Raw genomic sequence first — 19,447 nt, forward strand, 5'->3', positions numbered from 1 at the left:
CAGTAAATTGGTTTATTATTGTCGCAAGTACCAAGGAACACTGAGAAGTTTGGTGTAATGTGCCACCCACGTAGATCATTTCATCATCTCAGTTTATTGAGGTAGTACAAGGGAATGCAGAATAAAGTGTTACAATTGCAGACAAAGTGGAGTGCAGGTAGATAATAAGGTGCAAGGCCATGATGAGGTAGAATGTGAGGTCAGAAGTCCATCTTATTGCACTAGGGGATAGTATAGAAGCTGTCTTTGCGCCTAGAGGTATGTGCATTAGGCATTTGTACCTTATGCCCTTGAGAATGGGGAGAATGGTCAATGTCGGTGCACGATATCAGATCAATTGTGGTGCAGATGTTGCTGATTAGTCAGGTGATGAATCATTTGGGTCTCCTATGTGCAGGAGGCACTCTCTTTTTGGAACAGGCTTTCGAGTATGCATATTTTTTGTTTTGGTGGGATCAGTTCATAGCTCCCACACTAAGTTGTCCAGACTGTACCAATAGTAACATGACTCGGGGTGGGGGTGGGGGAAATGGTTAATCACTACTCTGTTGTCGTTCTTGCTCTGCGCTACGTAACATTCTGGAATGAATCAGGTATTTGATTAAGTTAACTGCTTTGCTGAGGCAGTGAAATATAGACAGAGTTCATGAGAGGGATCTGGTTTCTGTGGTGTGCTGAGCTGTGTCCACAACTATCTGCAGTTTCGTACAGTTGTGGTCGTGGCCAGCAGAGCTGTTGCCATACCAAGCTGTGATGCATTCTGTTTTCTTTGGTGCATGTATAAAAGTTGGTGACGGTCAAAGGCTGCATGCCAAATTTCTTAAGCCTGTTGAGAAAGTAGAGTTGCTAGTGCGCTTTCTTGGCCCAGTGATTATGCTGTTGTTATTCCTACATCCTTTCATCCTACAGTTTGTGTTCTGCCCTCGATTGTGGTTGAGGTGAATTGCTACATTAAAGCCTCCCCTTTAAACGATCTCTTCTGGTAATATGTTACACATTCTCACAGTCTCTGGGTAAAAGAAGCTCTTTCCTGGGAATCTCCGGGGTGTGGGGCTCCTGAATCACCTGTGGATGGGTATGAACTTGGTGCGTGCTTGGTTTTTTCAGGAGTCATCGTGTCTACTCCCACTGGTAGCACTGCATACGCTGCAGCGGCGGGTGCCTCTATGATGCACCCTAATGTCCCGGCCATCATGATCACGCCCATCTGCCCACACTCCCTTTCGTTCCGACCCATCGTAGTACCGGCTGGAATGGAGCTAAAGGTGAGCACATTAAGATTAGTTCATAGCATGATGCATCAGCCACCTTTGTGATTAATATGTGTGGCACAGTAGCGTAATGCTTTATAATGCTAGCTGTAAGATCGGGGTTCAGTTCACACTGCTGCCTGTAAGGAGTTTGTACATTCTCGCTGTGACCGCGTGGATTTCCTCCGTGCGCTCTAGCTTTCACCCACATTCCAAAATCATACGGGTTGGGATGAGTAAACTATGGACATGCTGTGTTGGTGTTGGTGCCGGAACTTGGGGATAGCTGCGGGTTATCCCTAGCTCATCAGAATCAGAATCACTCTATTGCCATTATGTGAAACATACTTGGAATCGATTGTGGTTCAATGCCAAGCATAAAACACAGGACAGAACCATAACAGACAACACAATAGCAACCAGTAGTTTACAAGACAATAGTGCAAACAGCCATGAGCAATCAACAATTAGCAGAACTGTTGCATGCGTAAATGTCAGTTATCAAACTTAAATAAATGCGAGCACGTGAATGGGCTCAATAATTATGATTTGAACATGGAAACCAGGAAAGTATTTAACGGATGTTGGCAGGGACAGTTAAGGTACAACACCTGAGTAAGTTTTGTTGAGAAGCTGGATAACCTCCAAGAACCAAGCTGTGGCAATTACATGTAGTCCTGGTGGTGATGGACTTGTAGTGTCTCCCTGATGGCAGTTTGATGAATGGGTGACTCCTAAGGTGGGTGGAGTCAGCAGTGTCTGTTGCAGCTCTTCGCTCTGGCGATGAACAGGTATTTTAATGTCAATAGCTGACAGCCTGTGATCTTTGCCACAGGGCCAACTATTCGCTGCGACCTGGAATTGTAGAGTGAGGAGGTGGCAAGAAACTAAATGGTCATCGAGCTGGTCACAACGCCCTCAATGATGGCTGTGTAAAGATTCATCAGGATATATCCGGAGATGTTAAGTTTCTTAATCTGGCATAGAAAGAACAATCTCTGCTCGGCTTTCCTAGTGATGAGCGAATTGTGCTGGTAATTCAGTGTTGGTAATGGTAGTCCCCAAGAATTTGAATGGCTTGACCACAAGCATAGCCTGACTATTAATTTCCAAAGGTGGGTGCAGGTTGGGGGTTGTTGGTGGAAGTCAGTCCTCATTTCCACTGTCTTGATAGTATTAAATTCCGTTGTTACAAGCACACCATGCTGCAAAATGGTCTACCTCTCTTTGATAGCAAATCACATCGTTATTGGTTTGAGATGAATTACTGTCGTATCTTCTGCGAACCTGAAGATTTTAATAGATTTGTCTGTGGAGCTACAGTCATTTGTATAAAGTGAGAACAGGAAGGGTGAAAGGAACACAGCCCTGGGGAGAGCCTGTGCTTATAGACATTGGATTGAAAAACTAGAAGCCCAGCCTTAGTAACTCTTTCCTGTCAGGGAGTTTGTAATTCACTGACAGACATGCAAGTAAGCAACAGGACTCAAACTTTTTCCTTAAAGAAAGTCCATAATTATTGTTACTAATTCATTAATCAATGAGAGAAACTGCTCAAAATTACCATAGCAGGCAAGAGAACTTTTTAGATTGGCAATTTAGGCATACAGTGGCTTGCAAAAGTTTGGGAAACCCTGGTCAAAATTTCTGTCACTGTGAATAGCTAAGCGAGTAAAAGATGACCTGATTTCCAAAAGAGATAAAGTTAAAGATGACTCATTTCTTTAATATTTTAAGTAAGATTACATTTTTATTTCTATCAGACAGACAGACATACTTTATTGATCCCGAGGGAAATTGGGTTTCGTTATAGCCGCATCAACCAAGAATAGTGAAGAAATATAGCAATATAAAACCATAAATAATTAAATAATAATAAGTTAATCATGCCAAGTGGAAATAAGTCCAGGACCAGCCTATTGGCTCAGGGTGTCTGACACTCCAAGGGAGGAGTTGTAAAGTTTGATGGCCACAGGTAGGAATGACTTCCTATGACGCTCAGTGTTACATCTCAGTGGAATGAGTCTCTGGCTGAATGTACTCCTGTGCCAACCAGTACATTATGGAGTGGATGGGAGTCATTGTCCAAGATGGCATGCAACTTGGACAGCATCCCCTTTTCAGACACCACCGTCAGAGAGTCCAGTTCCACCCCCACGACATCACTGGTCTTACGAATGAGTTTGTTGATTCTGTTGGTGTCTGCTACCCTCAGCCTGCTGCCCCAGCACACAACAGCAAACATGATAGCACTGGCCACCACAGCCTCGTAGAACATCCTCAGCATCATCCGGCAGGTGTTAAAGGACCTCAGTCTCCTCAGGAAATAGAGACGGCTCTGACCCTTCTTGTAGACAGCCTCAGTGTTCTTTGACCAGTCCAGTTTATTGTCCATTCGTATCCCCAGGTATCTTTCACAGTTTCAAAATAACAAAAAAGGAAAAGGGCCCGAAGCAAAAGTTTGGGCACCCTGCATGGTCAGTACTTAATAACACCCCTTTTGGCAAGTATCACAGCTTGTAAATGCTTTCTGTAGCCAGCTAAGACTCTTTCAATTCTTGTTTGGGGGATTTTCACCCATTCTTGCTTGCAGAAGGCTTCTAGTTCTGTGAGATTCTTAGGCCGTCTTGCTCTTTTGAGGTCTATCCACAGATTTTCAGTGATGTTTAGGTCGGGGGACTATGAGGGCCATGGCAAAACCTTCAGCTTGTGCCTCTTGAGGTAGTCCATTATGGATTTTGAGGTGTGTTTAGGATCATAATCCTGTTGTAGAAGCCATCCTCTTTTCATCTTCAGCTTTTTTACAGACGGTGTGATATTTGCTTCCAGAATTTCCTGGTATTTAATTGAATTCATTTTTCCCTCTACCAGTGAAATATTCCTTGTGCTACCGGCTGCAACACAAGCCCAAAGCGTGATCGATCCACGCCCGTGCTTAACAGTTGGAGAGGTGTTCTTTTCATGAAATTCTGCATCTTTTTTCTCCAAACATACCTTTGCTCATTGTGGCCAAAAAGTTCCATTTTAACTTCATCAGTTCACAGGACTTGTTTCCAAAATGCATCAGGCTTGTTTAGATGTTCCTTTGCAAACTTCTGACACTGAATTTTGTGGTGAGGATGCAGGAGAGGTTTTCTTCTGATGACTCTTCCATGAAGGTCGTATTTGTGCAGGTGTCACTGCACGGTAGAACAGTGCACCACCACTCCAGAGTCTGCTAAATCTTCCTGAAGTCTTTTGCAATCAAACGGGTGCTTTGATTTGCCTTTCCTGCAATTCTGTGAGCAGTTCTCTCGGAAAGTTTTCTTGGTCTTCCAGACCCCTCAACTTGACCTCCACCATTCCTGTTAACTGCCTTTCCTTAATTACATTACGAACTGAGGAAATGGCTACCTGAAAATGCTTTGCTATCTTCTTACAGCCTTCTCCTGCTTTGTGGGCATCATTTATTTCAATTTTCAGAGTGCTGTGCAGCTGCTTAGAGGAGCTCATGACTACTGATTGTTGGAAAAAGGTTTGAGAAGTCAAGCTATTTATAAAGCTTTGAAATCTGCATCACCTGGCCTTTCCTGACGATGACTGTGAACAAGCCAAAGTCCTGACAAGCTAATTAAGGTCTGAGGCCTTGGTAAAAGTTATCTGAGAGCTCAAATCTCTTGAGGTGCCCAAACCTTTGCATGGTTTTCACTCTAAAATTGTACAAAACAAAAATATTACACTGATCTTGCTTAAAATGTTGAAAATAATGTTTCATCTTTAAATTTATGACTCTTGGAGATCAGTTCATCTTCTACTCACTTAACTATTAACAGTAACAGAAATTTTGACCAGGGGTGCCCAAACTTTTGCATGCCACTGTATGCTCTCAAAATGGTTTGTCACCCCTTCCCCGTAATGATGTGCCAGTGGTGTCACTGAGTATATTCTGCTTGGTGGTTTTTGGTTTCTGTATTCATTCAAGGGGCGTGGGCTTCACAGGTTGAGCAAGCATTTGTCTCAATCCTGATATAGCATTTTGACCTGAAATGCTGACTATCCCATTGCCTGCACAGAAGCTTCTTGATGTGTTGAGTTCCTTCAGCAGCTTGTATTTATATTGCTCTAGATCCCAGTAACTTCAGGCCCCTTGCATTTCCATTTAAGTCCATTTCTAATTGACTTTAAGGTGGCAGTGAACTGCCTCTTGACCACAGCAGTCCCTATTTTGCAGCTTTGTAAAACTCAAGTTAGGCTGCATCTGGGGTATTGCATATAGTTCTTGTGTCCCCATTATAGGAAGGATGTTGAGGCTTTGGAGAATGAAAGGTTAGACAAACTTGGGTTGTTTTCTCTGGAGTGCTGAAGGCTGAGGGGAGATCTAATAAAGGTTTTTAAGAGGTACAGGTAGAGCAGGCAGACAGTAATTTTTCCAAGGGTTGAAACGTCTAATAATGACAGCAATCAAAAATGAGAAAATCTGCAGACTCTGGAACTCCAAGCAAAGCGCACAAAATGCTGAAGGAACAGCAGGCCAGGCAGCATCTATAGAAAAGAGTATAGCTGACGTTTTGGGCCGAGACTCTTCATCAGGACTGGAAGAAAAAAAATGATAAGGAGACAGGGTAAGAAGTTGAGGAGAGGGGAGGAAGAAACACAAGGTGATAGGTGAAACCAGGATGCGGTGTAGGGGTGAAGTGAAGAAGTTGGTGAAAGAGGTAGAGGGCTGGAAAAAGGGGAATTTTATAGGGGAGTACCGAAGGCCATGGAAGAAAGAAAAGGTGGAGGTGCACCAGAGGGAGGTGATGGGCAGGAAAGGAAATGAGGTGAGAGAGGAAAAATGGGAATGGTGAAGGCCCAGGAAGGGGCCTTTGGTCTTCTGTCAGATTCCCTCTTCTCCAGCCCTGTATCTGTTTCTCCAAACAACTTCCCAGCTCTTCACTTAACTCCTCCCCCTCCCAGTTTCACCTATCATCTTGTGTTTCTTTCTCCCCTCCCCTAGCTTCTTATCCTGTCTCATCTTCTTTTTCTCTAGTCCTGATGAAGGCTCTCAGCCCGAAACGTTGACTATACTCTAGATGCTGCCTGGCCTAATGAGTTCCTCCAGCATTGTGTTTGTGTGTTGCTTGAATTTCCAGCATGTGCAGGTTTTCCTCTTGTTTGTGGTTGGACTATAACACTGTGAAGTCAGTTCCAGGGATGCCTACCCTGAAGAAGTTTAATTCTTCCTTTTGACAGGAGTTCAGTGAAACCCTCTCTCACTGCTCCCCCTCTGTGATCTCTGCTGCCCTGATTATGACCACGTGTTTAGCCAGACCTGCTACCACAACCACGTACCCTTCCTGGGCCTTCACTATTCCCCATTCCCATTCTTCCCTTATCTCCTTACCTGCCCACCACCTCTCTCTGGTGCTCCTCCCCCATTTCTTCTATGGCCTTCGGTCCTAGCCTATCAGATTCCCCCTCTCTGGCCCTGTAACTCTTTCACCTATTAACTTCCCAGCTCTTTACTTCACCTGGCCCTCCTCACCCCGCTCCCCGTTTCACTTCTCACCTTGTGTTTCTTCCTCCCCTCCCCCCACCATCTTACTTTTTCTCTCCCGTCCTGATGAAGGCCCGAAACATCGATGTATTTTTCCATAGATGCTGCCTGGCCTGCTGAGTTCCTCCAGCATTTTGTGTGTTGCCAATATATGCGTTTAAGGTGAGAGGATTGATTTAAAAAGAAATGTGAGAGCCAGTTTTTTTTTACAGAGTGTGATGCGTGCTTGGAATGCATTGCCAGGGGTGGTGGCAGAGGCAGAAACTTCAGTGGGCGTGGCATCATGATAGTTCCATAGTCATCATGAAGATCTTGCACACTAGTTTACAGGCATGTTCCTGTGAGAATAGATTAAAGATCTCAATTAATATCCCTCGCAAAAGAGCACCTATAATAAATCAGCAATCCATCTGATGGCGTGGAATGTGTGGCTACACTTAGCTAATTATTCAGAGCACACCACACAGGAGCAGAACCAGGCCATTTGGCCCATTGAGTCTGCTCTGGCATACTATCAAGGCGGATTTATTATCTCTTTCAACCTCAGTATTCTGTCTTCTCCCTGTAACCTTTGGTACCGACTACTCAAGAACCTGTCAACCTCCGCTTTAAAAATACCCAATGACTTGGCCTTCACAATTGTCGGTGGCAATGAACTCCATAGATAGATAGATAGATAGATACTTTATTCATCCCCATGGGGAAATTCAACTTTTTTCCAATGTCCCATACACTTGTTGTAGCAAAACTAATTACATACAATACTTAACTCAGTAAAAAATATGATATGCATCTAAATCACTATCTCAAAAAGCATTACTAATAGCTTTTAAAAAGTTCTTAAGTCCTGGCGGTAGAATTGTAAAGCCTAATGGCATTGGGGAGTATTGACCTCTTCATCCTGTCTGAGGAGCATTGCATCGATAGTAACCTGTCGCTGAAACTGCTTCTCTGTCACCAGATCACCACCCTCTGGCAAAGAAATTCCTCCTTATCTCTGTACTAAGTGAATGCCCTTCTATTTCGAGGCTATGCCCTTTGCTCCTATGCCCACTATAGGAAACGTTCTCTCTGTATCCATTCTAACTAGTCCTCTCAAAATTTGATAGGTTTCAGTGAGATCCACTTCATTCTTTTAAACTCCAGCAAGTACAGATCCAGAGCCATCAAATGCTCTCATATGTTAACCCTTTCAGTCCTGGAATCATTCTCGTGAAGCTCCTCTGGACCCTCTGCAATGACAACGCATCTTTTCCAAGATAAGGGGTCCAAAATTGCTCACGATACTTGGCAACGTGGTCTGACCAATGGCCTTATACAGCCTCAGTATTAAATCCTTGCATTTGTATTCTCATCCTCTTGAAATGAATGCCGACATTGCATTTGCCTTCCCTGCCACCAGCTCAACCTATGAGTTAACTTTTTAGGGGATCCTGTATGAGGACTCCCAAATTCCCTTTGTACCTCTGATTTTAAATTTATTTTATTTAGAGAAACAGCGCAGAACAGGCCCTTCACCCAAAAACCCACATATTTAACACTAGCTTAATCACAGGACAATTTACAGTGACCAATTAACCATTACGTCTTTGGACTGTGGGAGGAAACCAGACCACCTTGAAGAGACCTGTGTGATCACAGGGAGAACATACAAACTTCTTACATAGTGCTATAATTGAACTTTGAAATTTGGAATGCCCAGAACTGTAATAGTGTTGTACTAACCACTACCCTACTTGAAAGTTGTCCCAGTACATCCTTAGCTGTTTTGGTTGTTAATCCAAACAACACATTTCACTATATGTTTCAATGTACATGTGCAAGTGAATCTAAGTCAGCAGTGCACAGAACTGTGAATCTGGATTATGTTCTCAAACCTAAACATTTGATTTGATGCCTCTGTGGAGATGATGGTCTTGGCAGGTGATGTGACAGTTGTGCTTGGTGTCTTTGGGTAACAAAGTATTCACCTTTTCACTCACAATCACCGTGCTATGAACTGCATTTGCTGGGATTCACAGGGCACGAGTAATTTGGTGTTGTCAACACCAGTAGTTACTGTATGGACATGAAGAGTGGCTGCTTGGCAAGGTATAATAGGGCTTTCTCTCTCCAATGTGTGTCATTGGCTGCAGAAGAGGAGAGACAACAATCAGAGTGAAACGTGTTAGATCGAGCTTTATTGTCTTTGCTGAGGACAATGAGTTTGCATTTAGTGCAAAACAGCATACTGGCAATTCAATTACTGAAAGCACAGTGACTACCTTTAAAAAAAACATCTGCGTTATAAAGAAAAAAAAGAATGACATCTAAGCTACAATTGAATTAAAAACAAACAACTCAAGTTAAAAGGAACAGTTGCTGCATCATTGAAGTACTGTACTTGTCCATGTTATAAAATACAATGATTAAATATAACAGCATTAGGAATTAAAACTGAAATATTAAAACAAATAGAGCTCTGAAATGAAAGTAGCTGTACCATTTAAACCCATTAAAAATATTGCAAATGCCTTGGAGATTGTCCATAGTGCCTTTGGATTATGAGAATTGATATTGGACCACCGGAAAATAACGCTGGTGAGGTAGTTATGGGGGAAAAAGAAATGGCAGATGAACTTCGTAAGTGCTTTGCATTAGTCTTCATTGTGGAAAATACTAGCAGTGTGCCAGAGGTCTGTGAGTGTCAGGGAGCAGGAGTGAGTGCCATTGCTATTACAAAGGAAAAATTGCCAGGCAAACTGGAAGGTCAAGGTGGATAAGTCACTTGGACCAGAGTCCTGAGAGAGGTTGCTGAAGAGATAGCAGGTGCATTGGTCATGATCTTTCAAGAATCACTTGATTCTGGCATGGTTCCAAAGGACTGGAAGATTGCAAACGTCACTCCACTCTTTAAGAAGAGAGGAAAGTGGAAGAAAGGAAATTATAGGCCAGTTAGCCTAAACTCAGTGGTTGGGAAAGTGTTGGAGTTTTTAATTGAGGGTGTGGTTTCGGGATACTTGGAGAAAAATGGTAAAATAAGTCAAAGTCAGAATGGTTTCTGTAAACAAAAACCTTCCCTGACAAATCTGTTAGAGCAGGGTGGACAAAGGAGAAGCAGTGGATGTCATTTACGTGGATTTTTGGAAGTCATTTGATAAGGTTCCACACGTGAGGCTGCTTAACAAGATAAAATCCTATGGCATTACAGGAAATATACTGGCATGGGTAGCGGAATGGCTGGCCTGCTGGAGGCAGCAAGTGGGAATAAAGGAGATATTTTCAGGTTGGCTGCCAGTGACTGGTAGTGTTCCTCAGGGGTCAGTATTGGGACCGCTACTTTTCACATTGTTTGTTAGTGATTTAGATAATAGAATTGGTGGCTTTGTGGCAAAGTTTGCAGATGATTTGAAGATAGGTGGAGGGATAAGTGCTGATGAAGCAATGAGGTTACAGTAGGACTTGGGCAAATTGTATTGCTGCTGTGAAGTTAACAAATTTCATGACATATGTGGGTGATAATAAACCTGATTCTGATTCTACTATCAAGGAGGTGTTGATGGTTCAAGAGCGCTCCTCTGCGATGTTCACTCCTAACAACATAAAGTTGGAGACCTTTTCCATTGTTTCACTGTCTTTGGGCACTTGAGCAGTTCTGAAATTATCATTAACTCAGTGCAATAATACCATTTCCAAAAATGATAATCATAAAGCTCTGTAAAATAATTGTGTGTAGACACTCTGAGCACTGTGAGCTTACAGTTGGTATTTGCTTTCTGTAGATAATGTTGTCACCTGACACCAGGAATGCGGCGTGGGTGTCATTTGATGGAAGGCGGAGACAGGAAATACAACACACTGATAGGCAAGTATCTCACTCCTCTACCTCTGACCCCTTTATGTTCGTTATGCTGCAGTAGACTGGAGATTATCACTGGTGAGGAGGGGTGGGGGAAAGAGTCTAAAGCCATAGAGTCAAAGAACGCTATAAAATCAAAACAATCCCTGCTGCTCATCTAGTCCGTGGCAAATGTTATTATGCATAGTCCCATTGACTTGCACCTGGACTGAGCCCTCTATAACCCTCCTATCCATGTACTTACACAAACTTCTCTTACAGTGCCTATAAAAAGTATTCACCATCCAACCCCCGGGAAATTTTCATTTTTTAATGTTTGGAACATTGAATCGCAGTGGATTTAATTTGGCTTTTATGACACTGATCAACAGAAAAACAAGTCTTTTGTGTCAAAAGTGAAAATAGATATCTACAAAGTGATCTCAATTACAAATATAAAGCACAAAATAATTGATTGCGTAAGTTTTCATTGGTGCAGCCAATTGGTTTTAGAAGTCACATAATTAGTTAAATGGAGATTCCAGTGTGCAGTCAAGGTGTTTCAGTTGATTGCAGTAAGAGTACACGTGTATCTGGAAGATCCATCTGTTGGTGACTCAGTATCCTGGCAAAAATTACACCACGAAGACAAAAGAACACTCCAAACAACTCTGCGAAAAGATTCTTGAAAAGCACAAGTTAGGAGATGGATACACAAAAATTTCACTGAATATCCCTTGGAGTACATTTAAGTCAACCATCAAGAAATGGAAAGAATATGGCACAGCTGTAAATCTGCTTGGAGCAGATTGTCCTCAAAAACTGAGTGACTGTGCAAAAAGGGGACCTATAACAACTCAAGGAGTTATAAGCTTCAGTGGTTGAGATGTGAGGGACTGCGCATACAACTGTTGCCCGGGTGCTTCACCCATTGCAGCTTTATGGGAGAGGGGCAAAGCAAAAGATACTGTTGGAACAAAAACTCACATGAAATCTTGGCTAAAGTTAGTCAGAAGGCATGTGGGAGACTGTGAAGTTAGCTGGAAGAAAGTTCTATTGTCTGATGAAACCAAAATTGAGCCTTTTGGCCAAATGCTGCTCATCATCAGAAACACACTATCCCTACCGTGAAACGTGGTGGTGGGTGCATCATGTTGTGGGGATGCTTCACTGCAGCAGGCTTGTGAAGGTAGAGGGTGAAATGAATCCAGAAAAATACAGAAATCCTGGAGGAAAATCTGATCTAGTCTGCAAGAGAACTGTGACTTGGGAGAAGATTTGTTCTGAAGCAAGGCAATGACCCCAAGCAAAAGTCAAAGCTACTCAGGAAAAGCTTAAAAACAACAAAGGTAACAACCTGAAGTCACCAAGTCAGAGTCCAGAGCTCAATCCCATTGAGAATTTGTGGCAGGACTTGAAAAGGGCTGTTCACTCACATTCCCCATGCAATCTGACAGCTTGAACATTTTTGTAAAGAAGAATGGGGAAAAATTGCAGGTTCCATATGTGCAAAGCTGATGGAGACCTATCCACACAGACTCAAGTTTGTAATTGCTGCTGCAGGTGCAACTACTAAATACTGACTTGAAGCAGTGAATACTTATGCAATCAATTATTTTTTGTTTTATATTTTTAATTAATTTAGATCACTTTGTAGAGATCTGCTCTCACTTTCACATGAAAGTGTCTTTTTCCATTGATCAGTGTCGAAAAAGCCAAATTCTCCATTAATGGAGAATGTGTGGAGCAGGTTAAGACCTACAAGTATCTGGGAGTACAGTTAGACGAGAAGCTAGACTGGACTGCCAACACAGATGCCTTGTGCAGGAAGGCACAGAGTCGACTGTACTTCCTAAGAAGGTTGGCGTCATTCAATGTCTGTAGTGAGATGCTGAAGATGTTCTATAGGTCAGTTGTGGAGAGCGCCCTCTTCTTTGTGGTGGCGTGTTGGGGAGGAAGCATTAAGAAGAGGGACGCCTCACGTCTTAATAAGCTGGTAAGGAAGGCGGGCTCTGTCGTGGGCAAAGTACTGGAGAGTTTAACATCGGTAGCTGAGTGAAGGGCGCTGAGTAGGCTATGGTCAATTATGGATAACTCTGAACATCCTCTACATAGCACCATCCAGAGACAGAGAAGCAGTTTCAGCGACAGGTTACTATCGATGCAATGCTCCTCAGACAGGATGAAGAGGTCAATACTCCCCAATGCCATTAGGCTTTACAATTCTACCGCCAGGACTTAAGAACTTTTTAAAAGCTATTATTAATGCTTTTTGAGATAGTGATTTAGATGCATATCATATTTTTTTACTGAGTTAAGTATTGTATGTAATTAGTTTTGCTACAACAAGTGTACGGGACATTGGAAAAAAGTTGAATTTCCCCATGGGGATGAATAAAGTATCTATCTATCTATTAAATCCACTGTGATTCAATGTTGTAAAACACTAAAACATGAAAATTTACAAGGGGGGTGAATAGATACTTTATTGACCCCAAAGGAAATTAGTGTCACAGTAGCATCACAAGTGCAGATATAAATATTAGAAGAGAAGTAGAAAGAACAAAAAAAGTTACCTCAACCAGTCTAACAGAGTTTCATCACTTCCCCGGCTAAAGGTTGACTCATTATAGAGCCTAATGGCCAACTGTAAGAATGATCTCATATAGTGCTCTTTGGAGCAGTGCAGTTGTCTATTACTAAAAGTGCTCCTTTGTTGAGCCAAGGTGGCATGCAGAGGGTAAGAAACATGGTCATGCAATTTGGTAGAAGAAATGAAATGGATTTTTCATAGGGTCCTTTCTTCCACCATAGCCTCCCATGTGTCCAGTTTGACTCTTATAACAGAGCCAGCCTTTCTATCAGTTTATTGAGCCTGTTAGCGTCACCTGTGTTGATGCCATTGTCCCAGCACACCACTTCATAGAAGATTGTACTGGCGACAACAGACTGTAGAACATATAAAGGAGAGGCCTGCATACTCCATAGGATCTCGGTCTCCTCCGGAAGTAGAGGCAACTCTGGCCCTTCATGTACACAGCCTCTGTTTTGGTGTTGCACTCTGTCATTCAAGTGCACCCCCAGGTACTTGTAGTTCCTCACCACAACCACATCCTGACCATCAATATCAGGGAGCAATGCAGGATTAGTCTTCCTAAAGTCCATCACAATCTCCTACTAATTGTCCTCCTAATGTTGAGCTGCAGATGATTCAGCTTGCACCATTTGACAACGTCCTCCACCAGGGCCCTGTTTTCATCTTCCCTTTATACATCCAATTATTGGTGACATCATGACATGACTCAGTGTTGTATCTAAAGTCTGAGGTATACAGGGTAAACAGGAAGGGAGCCAGTACAGTGTCCTGCCGTAGTGCTGCTTTTAGCCATGTCTGACACACAGCTCTGAAGCTGCATGTAATGTGATGTTCCAGTCAGGTAGTCCATATCCGGTGCTTTTCCCACAACAATAAGGTCTGTATGGTATTGAAAGCACTTGAGAAATCAAAAAACATGATCCACACAGTGCTGCCCTCTAGGCGGATTTTTAAAGGCACTGTAAGTGTTTCAATCAAATCCACCCCTTCTGCTGGCAGCTCGTTCCTCTCCCCATCCTCTGTTAGGAATATTTAAGGAAAACCTTACATTCTTCTTAAATATTTCACCTTTCAGTCTAAATCTGTGACCTTGAGTTCTAGTCTCACCCAACCTGAGAGGAAAAAGCTCACAGGTATTCACCCCATCCTATCAAATCTTCCCTCATTCTCCTCACTCCAGGGACTAAAGTCCTGAACTATTCAACCTTTTCCTTTCATTCATGTGTTCATGTCTCGGTGACATCTTTGTAAACCTTCCCTGCACTCTTTCAATCTTATTGATATCTTTCCTGTAGGTAGGTGACCATAGGTAACTCTTCTTCACAGAGCTGATTCGAATCTGGTTTAATGTCACTGACATATCTCGTGAAATCCAGTGTTGTTCTGTGGTATGCAATACAAAAAAAAACTACAAATTGCAATCATATATACTATATTATAAAATGTCTATTTTATATATAAATAAAAGTGCAAAAAGAGAGCAAAATTAGTGAGGTAGTGTTCAAAGAATGTTTCTTTGTCCGTTCAAATATTTGTTGGCAGAGGGAAAGAAGCTTTTTCTAAATCACTGAGTGTGTATCTTCAGGGTCCTCTACTTCTTCCCTGATGGTAGTATGTCCTTTGTGATGGTAGCTGCCTTTCTGGGCTATCACCATTTGAAGATGTCCTTAATGCTGGGGAGGTTAGTGCCTATGATGGAACTGATTGAGTTTGCAACCATCTGAACAACATCCACGATGAACAAAACAATTTGCTGTTGTGAGATGACGCTATACATTTTAAAGAGTCATACAGTATGGAAACAGGCCACTTGTCTCAGCATCTCTATGCTAAGTAGTGGGCACCCATCCATAGTAATCCTGTCTTCCACATGCAGTCAATTCAAGTGCAGATTCTAAATACTTTTTCAAAGTTTGCCACTCTCTGGGTGAAAAACAGACCCCCTCTAAATCTCTTTTCCATTATCCTAAATCTATGTCTTCTAGTTTTATTTACCTTGGATAGAACATAGAACAGTACAGCACACTGTTTTGTGCTGACCTTTTTAAACTCAGGGCAATCTAACCCTTCCCTCCTATATAGCCCTCCATTTTTCAAGGAGTCTCTTAAATGTTCCTAATGTATCTGCTTTTATCACCACACTGGCAGTGTGTTCCATAGCACTTTCTGTCTAGGAATAAAAGGTTCTACCTCTTAGATCCCCCCCTATAATTTCCTCCAATCACCATGAAATTATGCCACCTTGTATTAACCTTTACTCTCCTGGGGGGGAAATGGCTATCCACTCAATCTATAGTTCATATCTTTGATCAAGTCACCTCTCATCCTCCTTCACTAAAAGTGAAAAGGCCTGGCTTTCTCAACCTATCCTCATAAGGCATGCTCTCTAATACAGACAGTATGTGGGTAAATCTCCTCTGCACCCTCCAATGCTCTTTTATAATGAGGTGACCAGAACTGAACACAGTATTCCAAGTGTGATCTAATCTGAGTTTAAAAGAGCTGCAAAATTAACTCAATGATAGTGGAAACGTGTCTTGTTGTCTTCCTTAGCTGTGCCTTTTATAAGTTAGTCCAATTCTTTATAGTTCAAGGCAACTAAACCAGGCAGCATCTGGTAAACCTCTTTTGTAAATCTATTTATCCCTTCATTTTCTGTGTAATCTTAGAGTCTCAATGTATTTGCCTCTACTTCCACTCTGACACCACTACCTGTAAAAACAAAACTTGCCGCATACATTTCCTTTGAACTTTACCCTTCTCACCTTAAATGCATGCCCTCTAGTATTAGTTTTGACCCTGGTTAAGAGATACTACTTGTGTGCACAATCTATCCCCTTTGTAATCTTATAAATATCCAACAGCTCTCCTGCTGCTCCAGAGAAGACAACCTACTTTATTCAATTTCTCATAGTATATACCCTCTAATCCAAGCGACGTCCTCGTGATCCTCTCTTGCATAGCCTCCATGCCCTCCTTGATGTTGGGAAACTAGAATTAAACAGTTGTTCCCTTGCTGTATTAGAACTTGGGTGGTGGGTGGAGATGTCCTTCTGCTAGTCTGCATGTCACCCTGCTTAGCCCCCTGATCGGGGTCACATAAATCCATGGGAGCAGGTGGTGGATGGTCGTATGTGCAGCTAGTGTATATCAAGTCTTGGTATGCGACCATTGATGAGTCTCTGAAGAGTGTTGATAACGGCTGGGGTCAGCTGTCTTGTAAGTACACTGCCCAGAAGGCGGCTATGGTGAACCACTTCCATAGAAAAATTTGCCAAGAACAGTCATAGAAACACCATGACCGTCCATGTCATATGACACGGCACACAAATGAATGTATTAGATCCAGCAGTCTGGAAGATGAAATGTTGTATGGTGCTATTTTGAAGCAATGAGTGCAAGATCAGAGGGAATAGGCTAGAGTTAACATATTATGTTTTCCATTTTAGTATTACAGTAACAACATCCTGCTACCCAGTGCCATCCATCTGCTGTCATGACCTTGTGTACGACTGGTTTGATAGCCTTGCCGAGTGCCTACACTGGAATGTCCGCAAAAAGCAGTCGCGCTTTGAAGAAATCACGGATTCTTCAGACACTGAATGTTAGTCCAAGGTGCACATTCATTTTTCCATATATCCTCTCCTTGCTATTTCCCTTAAAAATAAACTCTAATCACTTTGAGTTAGGCTGAAAGGGTATGCATCCCATTCACATTGATTGGAAGACTGCCAGGCAGAGTAGTATTTGATCAGCTACAATTATTTTGTCTTCCTTTCTCTAGAAGCCCCCTTCCATGCCCAATTCCTTGTACCTTAGTCACCCTGAAGGAAAGAAAATGCCTGGAGCCAGAAAACCAGGAAGAATGGTGAAAATGCATCAGCTCCCTTCACGCGGGACTGGAATTTGGATGTTATTGCTTTATTGCCTTTTTTGAAGGTGCCTTTATAAGTAAGTTAGCAGATTTTATGGAATGCATCCTTGCTGCAGATGTAATGTTAAAAATGGAACATGACAGTTTCACCCAAGACAGAAGAATGGAGTGGAGTATCACTCCAGAGACCTGAAGGTAATCCAGTCCCATTGCTGAGGAAGTGCTGCAGAGTCAGACCATTGTTTTGGATGTGTTGGTAAGCAAAGGTCCCGTGTTCTGTCTTGTGGGCATAAAAATTTGTTGTTACTTTGAATTACAGATCTTTCTCCATTGTCCTACCAACATTTGCTTCCCTGTTGACCATGATTGAAGCAGATTCACCATTGTTGCTGTTCATGGGATCTTTCAGATTGATTTCTCTATTTACCACCGAGATGACAGCTGAAGAAGGAACCTGATTTGGATGTTAAAATTTGCCACTTTGGATGGAGAGGTGTAACTGAGCTCATGCCCCCTTTATCACTGTAACTTGCAGTTTATAAATGGAGTAAAGCACTGTCGCTTTGGTAAAAATAGAAAATAATGTCTAGGAAAGATATTTTTTCAAAATGGGGTTGAGGCCTATCATTAGTTTGCAACTTAGTCAAGTGAGACTTGTTGCGAAATCGGCAGCCTGTATTCCTTGGCTTGTTTTCTTAAATGTGGGGCAATTGAATGTATTAACTTTAAGTGCAGATGAGTTCAGGCTGCAATATCAGCGAACCAACCTTTCCTGTGGAATTCAAACTTCATTCCTGCCCAGTCTGATGGGATACAGATATCTTCACTAGCCTATGTGGCTTTTGCCCGAATGGAGATTTCACCTGGTTTAGTTTCCATTGTGCATGTCTGCAACGTAATTCATCAGTCTTGGATCCAATTTGTGGATGAACATTGTTCTGAGAGCATGGACAAGGGCAAGGAAGAGCTATGCATTGGGGCTACAGTGCTAAATGCCCTATAGCTGGCAAACACAGCATTCTGAGTGATGATCAAAATTCACTGTTTGTACCCTTTAACTTAAGGAGGTCTAACTAAAATGATTTCCAGCTGTAATTGACATTAGTGTTCCCAATTTAACTTTCAGATAATATGTCGAAGAGAACCAAATTCAAAAATATCTACATTTTCATAATGGATGAATGCACAGTATAGTGAGATAGATTTTGAACTTGGTGCAGATACACCCATAACATTAAAACAGTTCACATTTACAGTTTAAGTATATGGAATATTATACAAAATTACCAAAGATTTTCCAATAAACTATTTTAAATCTTAAATCACGCTACTCTTTTACTTGGTTAAATTAACAGGAGTGCAGTGTATTTGATAAACACAAGAGACTGCAGATGCTGGAAATCTGGAGAAACTCAACAGGTCAGGTAGCAGTGATGGAAATGAATAAACAATCTGCAGTTCAGCTGAGACCTTACTGCTGAATAACAATTGTTTAGTCATTTTCATAGATGTTGCCTGACCTGTCGAGTTCCTTCAGCATTTTGTGTGTTATAATGTAGTTGATGTAACTTTAAAATCATGCTGGCATTTGTTTGAGAGGCACCAGCACTAAATGGGATGTGGGAATTGAAGTTCCACAGCATTTCTGTCTGCTCACTTTCAACATTCATTCGACCCTCATACCCTGCATCTGGGGCCCTCATACTTGATGCTGGAGAACTCAGTGGGTCAGGCACATCTGTGGAGGAAACGGACAGCCGAGGTTTCAGAGTGAGATACTGAAAAACCTTCATCAGAAACAATGACTCCCTATCCTCTCACCCAACCCCAACAGATGTTCCTCCAACATCTTGTTTTGCTGCTCCAGATTCCAATATCTCTGGTCTCGGCTGCTTGGGATCAATAGCTCTGGCCAGTGGGAATATACTTTGCTCCTCAACCAAAATTCTTTCTAATCTATACTTGTTCACGAATGCCCTCAAACACTGAATCACTTCATGTTGTTGAAAGTTTAAAGATGTGTGAAAAAAGCTTTTTGCACAAAGGGTAAACCTAGCAATTATTGGCCTGTCAGTTTGACGTCAGTGGTGGGTAAATTAATGGAAAGTCTTCTTAGAGATGGTATATATAATTATCTGGATAGACAGGGTCTGATTAGGAACAGTCAACATGGATTTGTACGTGGAAGGTCATGTTTGACTAATCTTATTGAATTTTTTGAAGAGGTTACGAGGAAAGTTGACGAGGGTAAAGCAGTGGATGTTGTCTATATAGACTTCAGTAAGGCCTTTGACAAGGTTCCGCACGGAAGGTTAGTTAGGAAGGTTCAATTGTTAGATATTAATATTGAAGTAGTAAAATGGATTCAACAGTGGCTGGATGGGAGATGCCA

General features: G+C 42.1%; 1 protein-coding gene across 8 annotated transcripts in view; it reads left to right on the forward strand.

Annotated features, from left to right (window-relative positions):
- LOC140725773 (NAD kinase-like) overlaps positions 1 to 19,447 on the forward strand; it is a 111,529-nt gene that overhangs the window by 66,806 nt on the left and 25,276 nt on the right. For 4 of the 8 annotated variants that reach the window (XM_073041662.1, XM_073041661.1, XM_073041660.1 and 1 more), the window contains 3 exons: positions 1,108 to 1,265; positions 10,530 to 10,612; positions 16,631 to 16,785. In XM_073041662.1, coding sequence (XP_072897763.1) covers positions 1,108 to 1,265; positions 10,530 to 10,612; positions 16,631 to 16,785 — 396 coding nt within the window. Of the gene's footprint in view, positions 1 to 1,107; positions 1,266 to 10,529; positions 10,613 to 16,630; positions 18,378 to 19,447 lie in introns of those variants that run through there. The other 4 variants (XM_073041664.1, XM_073041665.1, XM_073041666.1 and 1 more) reach the window with 4 other exon arrangements.

This window comes from Hemitrygon akajei, chromosome 3, assembly GCF_048418815.1.
Source record: "Hemitrygon akajei chromosome 3, sHemAka1.3, whole genome shotgun sequence".
NCBI classification, from domain to species: domain Eukaryota; kingdom Metazoa; phylum Chordata; class Chondrichthyes; order Myliobatiformes; family Dasyatidae; genus Hemitrygon; species Hemitrygon akajei.